We start from the raw sequence: 14,191 nt of genomic DNA, 5'->3' as shown, positions 1-14,191 counted from the left end.
CATGAAGTAAGTGGTAGCATAATAGTTTTGTCAGTCGACAGAGGCCTGGATAAGTGATCTGGAGGCATGAGTACCTCCAGATCCTACCACAGCAGTTTTAAATAAAATCTGGAATAAAAAGCTAGTATCAGTAATGGGGACCAAAAAACTACCAGATTGCTCTACAAACAGAATTTTTCTATAGAATTTTCTCTACAGAATTGTTCATTAATGTCCTTCAGGGAAAGAAATCTGCCATCCTTACCCAGTCTGGTCTATATGTAACTCCACACCCACAACAATGTGGTTAACTTTTAAATGCCCTCTGAAGTGGTCTATCAAGCCAATCAGCTGTATAAAACGACTACAAAAGAAAAGCAATACGAATAATAACAGTTGGACCACCTGGCCTTGACCTAAGAGCCAGACATGACAAAGGCACACCCAGCCCAGTCTACTTGCAAAGTTCTCCTCATTCACATTTGGGATCTTGTGCCAAAACTGGGAGGGCTATTCCACAGACCAGTCAAGCAACAGCTTGACATAGTCATACCCACAGAATCATACCTTTTGGCCAATGTCCCAGACTTCTTCATCATTATCCTTGGGTACGTCCTGTCCCACAGGCAAATCAGACCCACCAGGGGTGGTACAATAGTAGTGTACACTCAGGAGGGAGTGGCCCTGTGAGTCCTCAACATTGACTCTAGACCACATGAAATCTCATGGCATCAGATCAAACATGAGCAAGGAAACTTGCTGCTAATTACCACCTACTGACCTCCCTTAGCTGATATACCTGTACTTTTATTTTATGCATCACTTGAAAGAAGCACTGAGGGTAAAAAAAGGCACAGGATGTACTCTGATTGGGGGTATTAGATGTTCATCACTGACAGTCTCGGTAGCACCATGATTGACCAAGCTAACCAAATGCTGAGGACATAGCTGCCAGACTGGGCTTGTGGCATGAGATAAGAGAACCAACAAAAAGGAAAACTCACTTGACCTTGTCTACACCAAACTACCTGCTGCTTATGCATCTGTTCATGACAGTGTTGATAGAAGTGACCACTGCACAGTCCTCACATTGAGGACACTCTCCATGTGTGACGTGGCACTACCACTGTAGTGCTAAATGGGATAGATTTAGAAGAGAACCAGGAACTCAAAACTGAGCACCCATGAGGTGCTGAGTGCAGCAGTAGCTGAATTATATTCCATCACACTCATGGCTCAGCATATCCCTCACTCTACCATTATCAACCACCAAGGGGACCAACCCTGATTCAATGAGGGGTGTAGAAGCACATACCTGGAGCAGCACCAGGCAGAACCTAAAAATGAGGTGTCAACCTGGTGAAGCTATAACATAGGCTACATGCATGTTAACCAGAAGAAACAGTATGTTATAGACAGAGCTAAGTGACTTCATAACCAATGGATCAGGTCAAAGCTCCGCAGTTCTGCCACATCCAATCATAAATGGTGATGGACAATTAAATATCCATGAACATCCCCATCATCAATGATAATGTGCAAATGTGAAAGACATGGCTGTAGTGTTTGCAACTATCTTCAGGCAGAATGGATAACCCATCTCAGCCTTCTTCTGTGCTCCTCACCAACACAAAAGCCAGTCTTTAGCCAATTTGATTCACTCCACATCATATCAAAAATGGCTGATCATACTGAACACAGCAAAAGCTATGGCCCCCGCAATACCCCAGCTGTGGTGCTGAAAACTCATTCTCCAGAACTAACTGAACCTCCAACCAAATTGTTCCTATACAGCTGCAATATTGTGTCTACCCATCAAAGCGGAAAATTGCCCAGATAAGCCTCTGTTCACAAGAAGTAGAAGAAATCCAACTCGGCCAATTACCATCCTAATAAGTCGACCTACCCTCGGCAAAGTGATGGAAGGTGTCATTGACAGTGCTATCAAACAGCACTCACCCAGCAATAACCTCCTCACCAGTGCTCAGTTTGCATTTCCCTAGGACCATTCATGCCAAACCTGGTCCAAACATTGATAAGAGAGCTGACTTCAAGATAAGAGATGAGTGACTGCCCTTGACATAATGGCAGCATTTGACCGAGTGTAGCATCAAGGAAGCCGAGTGAAAATGAAGTCAATGGGAACTGGGGCAAACTCTCCACTGGCTATAGTCATAGCTAGCACAAAGGATCATGAGGTGTTGTAGTAGTTGGAGATCAACCATCTCAGTTCTGGACATCACTGCAGGAGTTCCTCAGGGCAGTGTCCTAGATCCTACCATCTTCAGCTGCTTCAATGACCTTGCCTCCATCATATGGCCAGAAATGGGGATGCTCACTAATGATTACACAGTTTCAATACCATTCACCAGTCCTCAGATACTGAAGCAGTCTATGCCCACATGCCCAAAAACCTAGACAACTTTCAGGCTTGGGCTCATAGGTGACAAGTAACATTTACACCACACAAGTCCCAGGCAATGACCATTTCCAACAAGGGAGAACCTAACCATCTCCATGTGACATTCAATGGCATTACCATCACTGAATCCTCTACAGCAACATCCTTCAGGTTATCATTGACCAGTAAGTTAACTGGACCAGCATATAAATGCTGTAGCTGTAAGAGCAGGTCAGAGAGTGGAAATTCTACAGCAAGTAATTCACCCCCTGACTCCGCAAAGCCAGTCCACCAACTACAAGGCACAAGTCAGGAGTGTGATGGAATACTTGCATAGATAAAACAGCTCCAACAACATCCAGGCCAAAGCAACTCACTTTATTGGCATCCTGTCCACCATCTTAAATATTCACTCTCTCCACCTCTGGTGCACTGTAACTTCAATGTGTACCATCTACAAGATGCACTGCAACAACTCACCAAGGCTTCAACATCACCTTCCAAACCCACAACCTTTACCACCAAGAAAGACAAGGGAATCAGGTGCATGGGAAGAACACCTCCTCCAAATTCCTCTCCAAGTTACACACTATCCCAGGTTGAAAACATGTCATTCCATCATTGGGTCAAAACGCTGAAACTCCCTTGCTGACAGCACTGTGGGTGTATCTTCACCTGACTGCAGGTCAAAAAGACAGTTCACCACCAACACCAGCACCACCTACTCAAAGGCAATTAGAGAAAGGCAATAAATGCTGCTCTTGCCAGCACTGCCCACATTCCATGAATAAATGAAAACAAAGTACTTTAGGGTATTTCTGAAAAATGTGGTCAGGTTGTTTCTTTCTTCCCTGACTGGGACCAAATGAGTCAAATTCCATTTCTAGTAAACAGAACTCCAGGATTTCTATTAGTGAATTGGGGAATGCATTCCACAGTTCTGTCAAATTTCTCACGTAAATCAGAATCCACTAGCCTTAAATGTAATTTATTAACTATTTCATGTGTAGAACTTTGGGTGACAGAATTCTTGCTGAGGAGGGCCGATTCTTACCTGCCTCTTTAATGACTTCCTCATCTTCATTTCAGGCTGTTATTACATCATTTCAAGATATTGTTCAGCAGCACCTCTAATATCATACAGTTCTGAGCAATCATATTCTTGCAATCTGTATATTTTAAAGTTAAAATATGCAGATTGTCCTCCCATATTGTAATCCATTGTTACTCATTAAGAGGCTAGTCAAAATGACTCAAAAATACTGCCCGCATCTTCACCCAAGAAAATTCAGTTTTAGGGTCACCATCATTATTATCTCTGCTTTAAAATTGCCAAATTTCTGCTTGCTTAACAATAGACAAATCATAAAACATACCCATGAAGCATATCTTATCGAGCACTGATGAGAGCACCACCTAGAGAGATTTGGAATATTTTCAATAAAATAAGGCAAACCAACCCAAAACCGATGGGATAAAAACAGAAAATGCTGGAAAAACTCAACAAGCCTGAGAGCATCTATGGAGAGGGAAACAAAGTTAACGTTTCAAGTCTGCATGACCCTTCTTCATAGCTCTGAAGAAGGGTCATACAGACTTGAAACGGTGGGTGAGATTTTCCATACCCGCCCGCCTTCTGGTCCGGCCCTCAAGTCAATGGACCTCTGGCTGGGGCACCGCCTCGCCCGCGGCGGGTACCGCCCTCAACGGGGGCCGGAAAACCCTGGCTGATAACCCTGATTCTCTCTCCACAGATGCCTTCAGACCTGCTGAGTTTTTCCAGCATTTTCTGTTTTTATTTCAGATTCCCAACCCCTGCAGTATTTTGCTTTCATCGAAACTGATGGCAGTTGTATATCCACCAGAGTCTGAGTGCAATCATAAGATCAATGTGATTTCAGAAAAGAGTTGAAATTGCCCATTGTTCAGCCACTTCAATCCTTATTGCTGAGTCTTACCACAGGTATTCGTTGAACTGAATGAACTGATGATGGACAAAGAGAAACAATATTATTGGCAAGAAGCTGGACGATGGATAAAGTATGAAGAGGATCTGAACAAGGATACAGACAGCTGGGGTAAACCAAATATCCCTTCCCTCACCTTCAGGAGTCTCCTGGAACTCAGAAAGGGCATCAGTAAAGGTGAGTATAGTGCCTATTTTTCAATCCTTCAGAAATATGGAAGTTCAGAGGTTGTACTGCCAATGTAATCAAAGTTCAATAATAATATTGCAAAACTGATATAGTTCTGGTGTTGTTACATGTTTTCAAAAACCAGTTTAAAAACTGTTTTTTCCCCTCACAACAGGTGCCATCCTACTTGACCTGAAGGAAAACACATTTCCTGGCATTAGTGTTCATATAGTCGAAGAGATGTTAGCAAAAGATCAGATCAAAGCAGAAAATAAAATCAGTGTACTGAATGTCTTGCTCCAGAAACACAGGTAAATTGGCTATGTGCCCTCCATCTCTTCAGACACAGAATTAGGTTTCTACAGCTACCAGTAGGTTCATTATAGGAAGTTACTGGAGCATCAAGTATTGTGAAAGCAGAAGAAGCTGCTGCTGCAATGGCGAAAAAAATTGTTTTCTGCTATCCTATCTATTGGGTAACATTCCTGACTGACTAAGTAAACATGTTAAAACAAAGGAATTGTATTGGTTGAGCTAGATGTCCTCATTACTTTATAAAGACATCAGTATGCTTCACCTACTATGTCTGGTTTACTTGCAAGAAAATTAGGAAAGTAGCTTTGTTGTTGGGTACATATTTATCTACTAATTATTCCTCATTTTTTTGTGCCTTTCTACTCTCTCCAAGCCATGGCCTACAGAACTAGCAAGCCCGACTAACCTATTGACTTTTGTTAGTCATACTTCTGAATACGATAATGGCAGATGTATCACTTAGCCTCCAGGTAACCTCTGACATGATTCCACCCCACCACCACCCCACTCCCCCACCCTGAGACCAGTGTTTGGATCTATTCTTTTCCTCCCACAGCAGCATAGTTGAGATCTTTAACTCATTGGGATGCACAATTAAACATCTGTTCTCCCACACCATAACACTGTCTTGATGCTCCAGCATGCTGAACCAGCACACGGTTTCTTAATGAGCCCTTGGCGATTTCCCCCAATACCCTGTCCATCCAGTAACTCCCCCTCCCTCCAGTAAAAAGGACACTTCCCACCACCCTCCCCGTGCGCGGGTTGAGTAAAATAGCCAAAACTGCATCAAGGCACGAAGATCTGACCCACTGAATTGTCCCATCCAATTTCTGATCATGTACCAGTCAGGCGCCAGTGAAAAATAAACATTGAAATAAAATGTTATACATTTGCTATTTTTCATTTTGAATTCACTTTTGTTGGCCTTAATACAATTATGTCCATTAAAAAATTCTGAAACTGTTACATCTTCATTACACAATATAAATTAACTTTAGCAGCATCCTCTAGTATTTCTGGATCTAAATCTTCAATAAATCTCTAGTAAAGGCACTTTAGTACATATCTGGTATACCTTTCCAAGTATGTCTCCAAATTTGTTATAAATTTCCATGGTATATGTATGAGACAATGTGACCCTCACTCACATGATGTAAAAGTACATGGTGAAAAAAAATGAATATAAAAATCAAAGAATAAATACATATTTTTTGAAGTAACATTATATAGACCAGCTTATTAAAAAAAATCAAAACATTAAAAAAGACTATAAAGAAAAGTAAACAGGAAGAAAGATCATTTCTTAAAGATCACTTCCTCCTCTGTTTAAGTGTTTAGTAAATGGATTGTCTTCATTGCATCCCACTCTGGGGCGGAATTGAGTGAGACGGAGTAGCAGGGACAATTAGTGTACAGGGTCTTGAGATTCTTACCAGGGATTAGTGGATTCTCATGCTGACAATGAAATCATTCCCAATCTGAAAATAGGGCAAAATATGGACTCAAATTAAAGTCAGCACAGAAATGTTAAAGCCTGATTTTATTGAGTTCTTTGATGAAGTCTGAGGTTGGGAAATAAACATTGGCCAAGACACGGGATAACTCTCCTGCTCTTCTTCAAAATAGTGCCATGGTATCTTTTACATCCACCTTAGAAAGCAGACAGGGCCTCAGTTTAATGTACTGTATTAGAGTGTCAACCTAGATTTTAATGTTGCAGTCTCTGGAGTGGGCTTAAAACCATAATCCTGTGACTCAAAGGTAAGAGTGCTACCAATTGAGTCATGGCCGACACAAATAGAGCAACAGCAAAAAGCAGGAAAGACATTCTAAACCATTATAAAACACTGGTTAGGCCTCAGCTGGAATAGTGTGTTCAATTATGGGCACCGCACTTTCAGAAGGATGTCAAGGCTTTGAGAGGGGGTGCAGAAGAGATCTATTAGCATGGTATCTGGGTTGAGGGATTTTAATTATGTGGAAAGACTGGAGAAGGTGGGGTAGTTCCCTTAGAGCAAAGATTAAGTTTTCATTTGATAGGTATTCAAAAATCATGAATGGTTTTGACGGAGTAAGTAAAGAGAAACTTTTTTCCAATGGCAGAAGGGCCAGTAATCAGATGACACAGATTTAAGATGAATGATTAAAGAAACAGGATTTTTTTAAAAAGTTAGTTATTGTGATCTGGAATGCATTGCCTGAAATAATGGTGAAAGCAGCTTCAGTTGTAACATTCAGAAGAGAGAACATAAAATTGAAGGGAAGAGATTTATAGGGCTACGGTGAAAGAGCATGGAAGTGGGATTAATTGAATAGCTTTATCAAGGAGGCGGCACTGGCATAGTGGGATAAATGGTCTCTGTCTATAACGTACCATTCTATATTTCTATGATTTTAAATAGCAGACCATGGGAAGCAGCTTCGCAAAGTATATGTGATTGTCAGCTGTTCTAGAGATGTGTTCAACATTGTATTTAAATGTACATTAAACAATTTGAATGTTTTATATCATAGACACCACTTGGATGAAGGGGATACCACTCGGCTCTTTGTGCCTGACCAAGATATACAACTCCACCCCCTTAAAAAGGCAAGTCAACATACCAATAGATGCATTGAAAATGGTCACTAACTGCCCAAGGAGTTAATTTCAAACAATCTTAAGAAAAACAAGCAGAAAATGTTGTATTAATTGAAATGGTGGAACGCTGTCATAGCCATTAGTCAATAGGCAATATTCATAGCTATTTACCAATGGAGAAATGAATAGACCAGTAGGTTCAACAGAGAACTGGGGATCAAAATCCAACAAAGACCCTGAGCTGAAAATTTTATTTCATTCTAAGAGTTGTGCAAAATGAGGTGGGGCAGAATGCACCTAAGTTCAGTGGTATAGCCCAATTGGGAAAGCTTGATGGAGTAGTGTAGAGAAAGCAATAAATTGCTGCTAATGCATTTTATATTTTAGCTGGAAATGCAACAAAACCATATTATAACTAGCCTGGGAGTGTCTCGTTTAGCCACTAGGCACCAGAAGTAGAAAAATATTTCAATTCTCAGGTTTGCCATTCTTCACATTGTTAAACACAAAAACTCAATAAATCTTTAAAAAAATAAAGTTGACTTAGCGACTTTGTTTTGATCATCCAACACACACACAAATCCATCACCAGGAAAGACCTCAAAACCAAAACACTAAGACCATCACATGTTTGCCAACAAGATATTACATTTTCTCCCTGCATGGGCACTCCCTACTTACCTAAATTCAACAAGTTCAGTCATAGATTTGCAAAAGCTAAGACTTCAGAATCCTCAAGGGCTGTAGTTAAACCAAAATAAACTTTACATCAATGATTACAAAACCTGATAATCTTCCCATTACTTGTCCATTAGAGAATTGGCTTGCATCACCACACTGAAAGAAAGACTCCCAACTCCCAGTGGCAGGACTATCCTTCTGAGCTCCACTAATGAGACAAGGCTGGCTAAAATCATCAACTCTGCCCTGGAGTACTACGGAATTGCATGGCTCATCATTGGATAATTAAGTTTACTACTGAGGCTGGACTTAGTTCCAATATGTCTTTACCATGCAGGTGATCCTGAAACCCTCAACATCAAGTATTGGGTTTACTCATCATCAACTAATTAAACTGAATGCTTATGTAAGGAGGTTTAGCAAAGAGAAGTGGCTACCATGAGGCTGGCAAAATGCTTCAACGCATTGATAAAGCCAAAACTCTCTACCATTTCCTTGTCTTTGCCATAAACCATCTCTAGGTCTCTGACATGGTCTGAAAGAAAGTTCTGTTGAATGCTAATCCCATTCAGCATTCCAGGCTTCATTGCAATATGACAACTAAAGGTGAATGTACTAAAACACCTGTTAAAAATAATCAAAACAAAATGCCAGTCAATCTTAAATAGGTTGAGGTTATGATAATTCAGCTTAAGATGAAATGAAGAGCGATGATGAGACAGAATAAGATGACTCCATTCATAAATTTTGGGAAAGAATGTGTGTGGGCCTGTTCTCATGTCCCCTTTGAACAGTGGCTGGTGTTGTCAATGATTTTAGTAGGTATTTCTGTGGCTGTTTCTGGGCTTGAAGATGACATGGGAAGAAGAACAGAAGCCAGTACAAAAACTTGCAAATCTCAAAAGCGTGAGAAAAAAGTTTGATTTCAAATGGAAAGGCACCCTTAATGTCTGGTCCAAATAAGATTTCATGTTACTGTAGTAAATGTTGCCATTGGTGGGAATTTCAAATTTTATTTGTTTTCTGTGAGTACAAACTTCACCTTGTAAATGTTTGTCAACAAGCAATTCACATTTTATTCACATTGGACCAAATCTTCCAGTCTCTAGATCAGAGGCCACACAGTCAACCCAAGGTATGTGTTGGGGCCTTTCAGATGTTCTTATCCACTGACCTCCATGGGAATTACCCAGGAAGTTTCAACTTCCAATGGACAATTCCCTTGTTCCCCAGTACCCTCAACAAATATTTCCAACTCTAAGTTCAAGTCACAGACTTCATGCAATTCGAATTTACTTACCCAAATAGTTACCCGGGAAATGTTAGACAGAAAAAAATAATTTTACTCCTTGGTAACTAAATAATTGTCCCCCAGTCACTCACAGACCCCCCCCCCGCCAACTCCATCAACCTCCTGGCTAACCCCATACCCAACATAACTACGCCCCCAGCCATCATCACCCCAACTAAACCCCACCAACAACTCCTCTGAGCATCCCCCAATCACCTCCCTGATCACCCAAATACTCCCTCAACCCAACCTGACTACATCTCAAGACCCAACTACCTCACAACGCTCCACACATATACCTGTTAATTCCAACACTTATATGTTGAGGAAGAATGAGTCTGAAGCTAGCCTGTAACTTAAACCAGATTTATTTCCATGACAGAAAAACAAAGCCACAAACCCCCTCACCTCCCCTCCCCTCTCCTCACCTCTACTCTGCTCTCCCCTCCCCTCCCCATTGTTCCATCTGTCCCCATTTATAGGTATACCAGTACCTATCACCTTTTTAACAATGTAATTGTCATTGGACCTTAACAATATAATTAATAAGACATTGACATTACCCACCTACCCACCTCACCCACTGGCCTCCCTACCCACCTACCCCCTCACCACTTCACCCACCCTGCCCACCCTGCCACCCTCCAATTCACTCATTCATCCACTAACATTCATCCATTCGTCCATTCACCAACATTCACACTGGACCCATATGGAAGATAGTGACATAAAAAGCGGGAGGGTCCTGTCTTCCCCCTAACTCTACACCACTGCGGCAGAAATGTAGTCAGGTTGGGTTGAGGGAGTAGTTGGGTGATCAGGATCTCGCAGATATGCTGCACCCCTCTTTTCTGGTAAAGCAAAGATCAGGAGACCCAGCAAGAAACCTGGATCAGTGTCAAGGCAGGGTAAAGTTTGAGCGGGGCAGCAATTTAACAATGATTCCAGTTCCTTGGAAGAACTGGGCATACTGTGTTAGGAGTAATGAGGAGCTCTTGAAGCACAGTGAATAGTGCTCCTGCCTCTGAGCCAGAAGCTCCACGATCGAGTCCCACTCCAGGACTTGATGGCATGGAAGGTGTGTTCACAATGTGGCCAAAGGTTGATTATTAGCCTGTAAATCCCTCCAATATGCCTATGACAGGTAGTAAGAATGGGAGAGTCTCCTGGTTGGCCATACATGAAACAGATTGATGCCCCTCAAGTTATAGGGCAAAATTTTCCAGTCAGCATGTGGGAGAGGGCCCAACACACCGACACATGAAACGACACGGGATGATGTCTGGCATGTGTCCTGACATCATCGCGTACAATCACGATGTTTTGTTCGATGTGCACATGCCGGAGTTGGCTGTGCGCCCGCCGAAATGTAAACAGCCTATTAAGGCCATTAAGAAATTAATTGACCACTTGTGAATGCTGCCCGTCCAACTTTAAGGTTGGCGGGCAGGCGAGAAGCCCAAGTAGCCTTCGCGTTTTTCAGGAAACCTCATCGACGAGCGGGATTAAGTTTAAGTACATTTTAAAATCATTTCTTTAATTATTTTAATATACATTCAATCTCCCTGAGGTGCTAGCCCTGACTCTTCCTCCTCCCCCCACCCGCACAGGTAATGCTGAGCACTACCGGTCGTGTATTACGCTGGGCGGGCCTTAATTGGCCCGTCCATGTAAAATGACGGCGTGGAGTCGATCGCAGGCGGCGATCAGCTCTGTGCCCACCCACTCCCCGCTCCCTCCTAGCCCGCCCGCCATAGGAAAAATTCTGCCAATATATCTGGTGATCTGTTTCAGGAAAAAACTAGCCATGGAAACAGACATAAGCACGTGTTTTGTCTGCCTCATATGTCACTATGGGAAATCCTCTTTGCCTCTATTAAGAGTAATATAATTCACAATTGAAATGGATATTTTGATAGAACTGTTTGTACATTGATTTTTCCATTAGTTTAATACCTGATCTGAAAAGTACCTGCTATAAATTGTGGAAGTTTATCGATATGATCATTGTGCTGATGTACACTGTCTTAAACAAGTTTTGCAGAACTAATGTACATTACTGAACATGAGTATTGTATTCTGATCATGTGGCTATCATATGTAGCCTACACAATTGCAGTGCTGATAGACAGTATTTTATATGACCTGTGTGGTCAGAGAGTTAATGAATACTACTGGTACAGTCACAGTTCTGATGTACACAACCATAAAAGAATCCCACTTATGAGAATTTCTCTCCAGGTTTTTTTAAGGTGCTTAGTTTTATTTGTAGCAAGAAAGCTGGAAAAAAGTTTGCCTCGAAGTAAACTGTAATGCTTTGTGATTATGACACAGGAACATCGTCAGAAGACGAGTCACTCAGAAATAATGGATAAAATCCCAGAAAATACAGAAGCCACTATAGTTCTTGTTGGTAAGTGTGGTCTTTGCTTAAAGTGTGTTTTAATGTAGGTAGCAATAAAGAAAATAGTTTGAATTAGAATAAGAAACACAAAATTTTCATGCAGGCTGTCACCTTCCGTCGTTCTTGGGGCAGGGTCAATGGAGTCAGTGGTCCTTTGATAAGTTGCGCCATCACACACCAGCCAAAATTAGAAATGTTTTAATAACGTGGCAAAATAGTAGCATTATGTGAGAGTGATCTGCATGGGTAATGACTGGAGATGGATGCAATGGCAGTGCATTTCAGATATTTGTTATGCAATTTCTACCAAATCTATTCTTGCCATCACCCTTCCTGCCACTATGGTCCTTTATTTTGAGACCACACCTTGGTTAATTTGATAGGTCTATCGCTGCAAACAGTTTTCCAGAACTGGAGCTTGTAATCTGGGTTGGAAACCCCAGTGAAATACTGAACAAGTGCCACATTGTTTGAGAAGCTATCCCTTGGACAAATGGTTGAGCCAAGGTTCAATCTGTTGGCACTCTTCAAAGGAAAGCAGAGAGTTCTCTGTGTGTTCTGGCCAATATTCAAAGCTTTGCTAAAACCAGCAAAACAAATTATATTGTTATTCATCTCATTGCTATTTGTAGTATGTTGCTAGTGCAAACTAGCTGTTGCATTTGATAACATATAAAAGTTTTTTTTTTTACTTTATTCATCTCCTGCTTATGGTCATTTTTCTAAAATGTTGGTATCTTTGCAAATTGTCCATGCCCTTGATTCCAGTACCTTACTTCTAATACTCAAGTCTGCAACATTAAATGTCTTTAATCTTACACTTCAACTTCTTGGGACTTAAGTTACTTTAAAATATCTCTCTTTACTCTGAACACTGTTACTTCCTCCAGCCTTACTGTCACTAATATCAATTTGATCACTTATGTTCACCAAGCTGATTTAAAGTGATACAAATGTCATGTTTTGGACCTTCACCCTAGATCACTATTGGTTGATACTTATTTTCTTCATGCCCCAGACACCACTGGATTCAGACCACAAACAATTGCAGGAATTTTTAAATGGAAATACTTGCAACAAAAAAAGATATGCCATTAAGGGATTTTCCTTTTTCTTTTTTTCTTCAAGTTATGATAAGCAGCAGCACAGATAAATGAGGTGACCAATGCTGAGGCTTGAATTTCTGCCTTAGCTTGTCACCTAGATTTTGAAATGTATTTGAATGAGAAACTGAAAATATTCTAAGAAATCTCAATGCTTTCTCTTTGGCAGGCTGTGTAGAGTCTCTGCGTTCTCCCACTATGGGCTTTGTGCGACTAGAGACAGCTGTTCAGCTGGAATCAATCCTAGAAATTTCCATCCCTATCCGATTTATTTATGTGCTCCTGGGACCCAGCACTTCTAAGATGAATTACCACGAAGTTGGACGTTCAATTTCAACTTTAATGGCAGACAGGGTATGGAAACTTTCTGAAGCTTTAAGACTTTTAGTACATACAATTCACTCCTTATTGTTCCAAGCTTATGGAAACCAGCCAAGCATTTCTTACCAAGACTCAATTACTGGCCATAATTTAGCTTCCATTGAAATCAGTGAGTTTGTTGCATTGAGAAGTTTGTAATGTCAGGGTTTGTAATAATGTAATAATACATTTATCTGGGTGAAGGATGATCCTGCGCTAATGAATATTTCTTATCCTAAGTCAGCTTAGGCAGATCAAGTCAGAGTGAGAAACTGTTCTATTCATTGACAGTTTTGGCTGTCGTACAGAGTTAGGTGTTAAATTGTTCTGTATTAATTATAATCGTACAAAATATGAACTGTCAGGTTGACACCTTGTATTCTCATACTAGTGGTAGTGGTAAATAAGGTAAAGGGGTTAGCAGATTATAATGATGAAATCAGGTATGGCTACACTACAGTGTATTACCAATTTGGCACTGGCTGGAATAACTATTAGCTTTTAGAATAACTTAAGCTATTAGATCTGCATCTCAAATCAATGGAATTTTCAGTCTCTAAAAGAATCATTTTCCTTTTGATTACCTTGCTACTCACGTTCACATTGGACAAGATTCACTCTGAGTAAGTTTAGCAGTTTCTATAGCAACGTACCAAAGCAGCAGATCCAAAGTAAATATGGAACACAGGCCCAATATTTAGGGATTCAAGTTATACTTGGATTTAGTCAGTTACAACAACTAAAAGTGATTAACTGATTTTCTTTGTGGCTGGCAGAAAATGCCTCCATGTTTAATAGAGATAATCTAACTAACATTATTCAAATGCAACTTCAGGTGTGGTATACTCAAACTGCACACTGTATAACATATGTTTAAAGTATCAATGTTTCAATTTAAAGTTAGTCCTCAGCATTTCTCTGGTCTTGTTCAACTTCTT

The 14,191-nt window shown here is 40.8% G+C and overlaps 1 protein-coding gene across 2 annotated transcripts in view; it reads left to right on the top strand.

Annotated features, from left to right (window-relative positions):
- The window catches only part of LOC121294044 (anion exchange protein 2-like), a 79,637-nt gene that overhangs the window by 33,184 nt on the left and 32,262 nt on the right, over window positions 1-14,191 (top strand). For both annotated transcript variants that reach the window (XM_041217581.1, XM_041217582.1), the window contains 5 exons: window positions 4,344-4,524; window positions 4,691-4,826; window positions 7,348-7,423; window positions 11,721-11,799; window positions 13,063-13,247. In XM_041217581.1, the coding sequence (XP_041073515.1) occupies window positions 4,344-4,524; window positions 4,691-4,826; window positions 7,348-7,423; window positions 11,721-11,799; window positions 13,063-13,247 (657 nt within the window). The remainder of the gene's footprint in view (window positions 1-4,343; window positions 4,525-4,690; window positions 4,827-7,347; window positions 7,424-11,720; window positions 11,800-13,062; window positions 13,248-14,191) is intronic.

This window comes from Carcharodon carcharias, chromosome 23 (assembly GCF_017639515.1).
Source record: "Carcharodon carcharias isolate sCarCar2 chromosome 23, sCarCar2.pri, whole genome shotgun sequence".
Classification (NCBI taxonomy): Eukaryota; Metazoa; Chordata; class Chondrichthyes; order Lamniformes; family Lamnidae; genus Carcharodon; species Carcharodon carcharias.
This window is presented reverse-complemented; position numbering and strand designations above follow the sequence as displayed.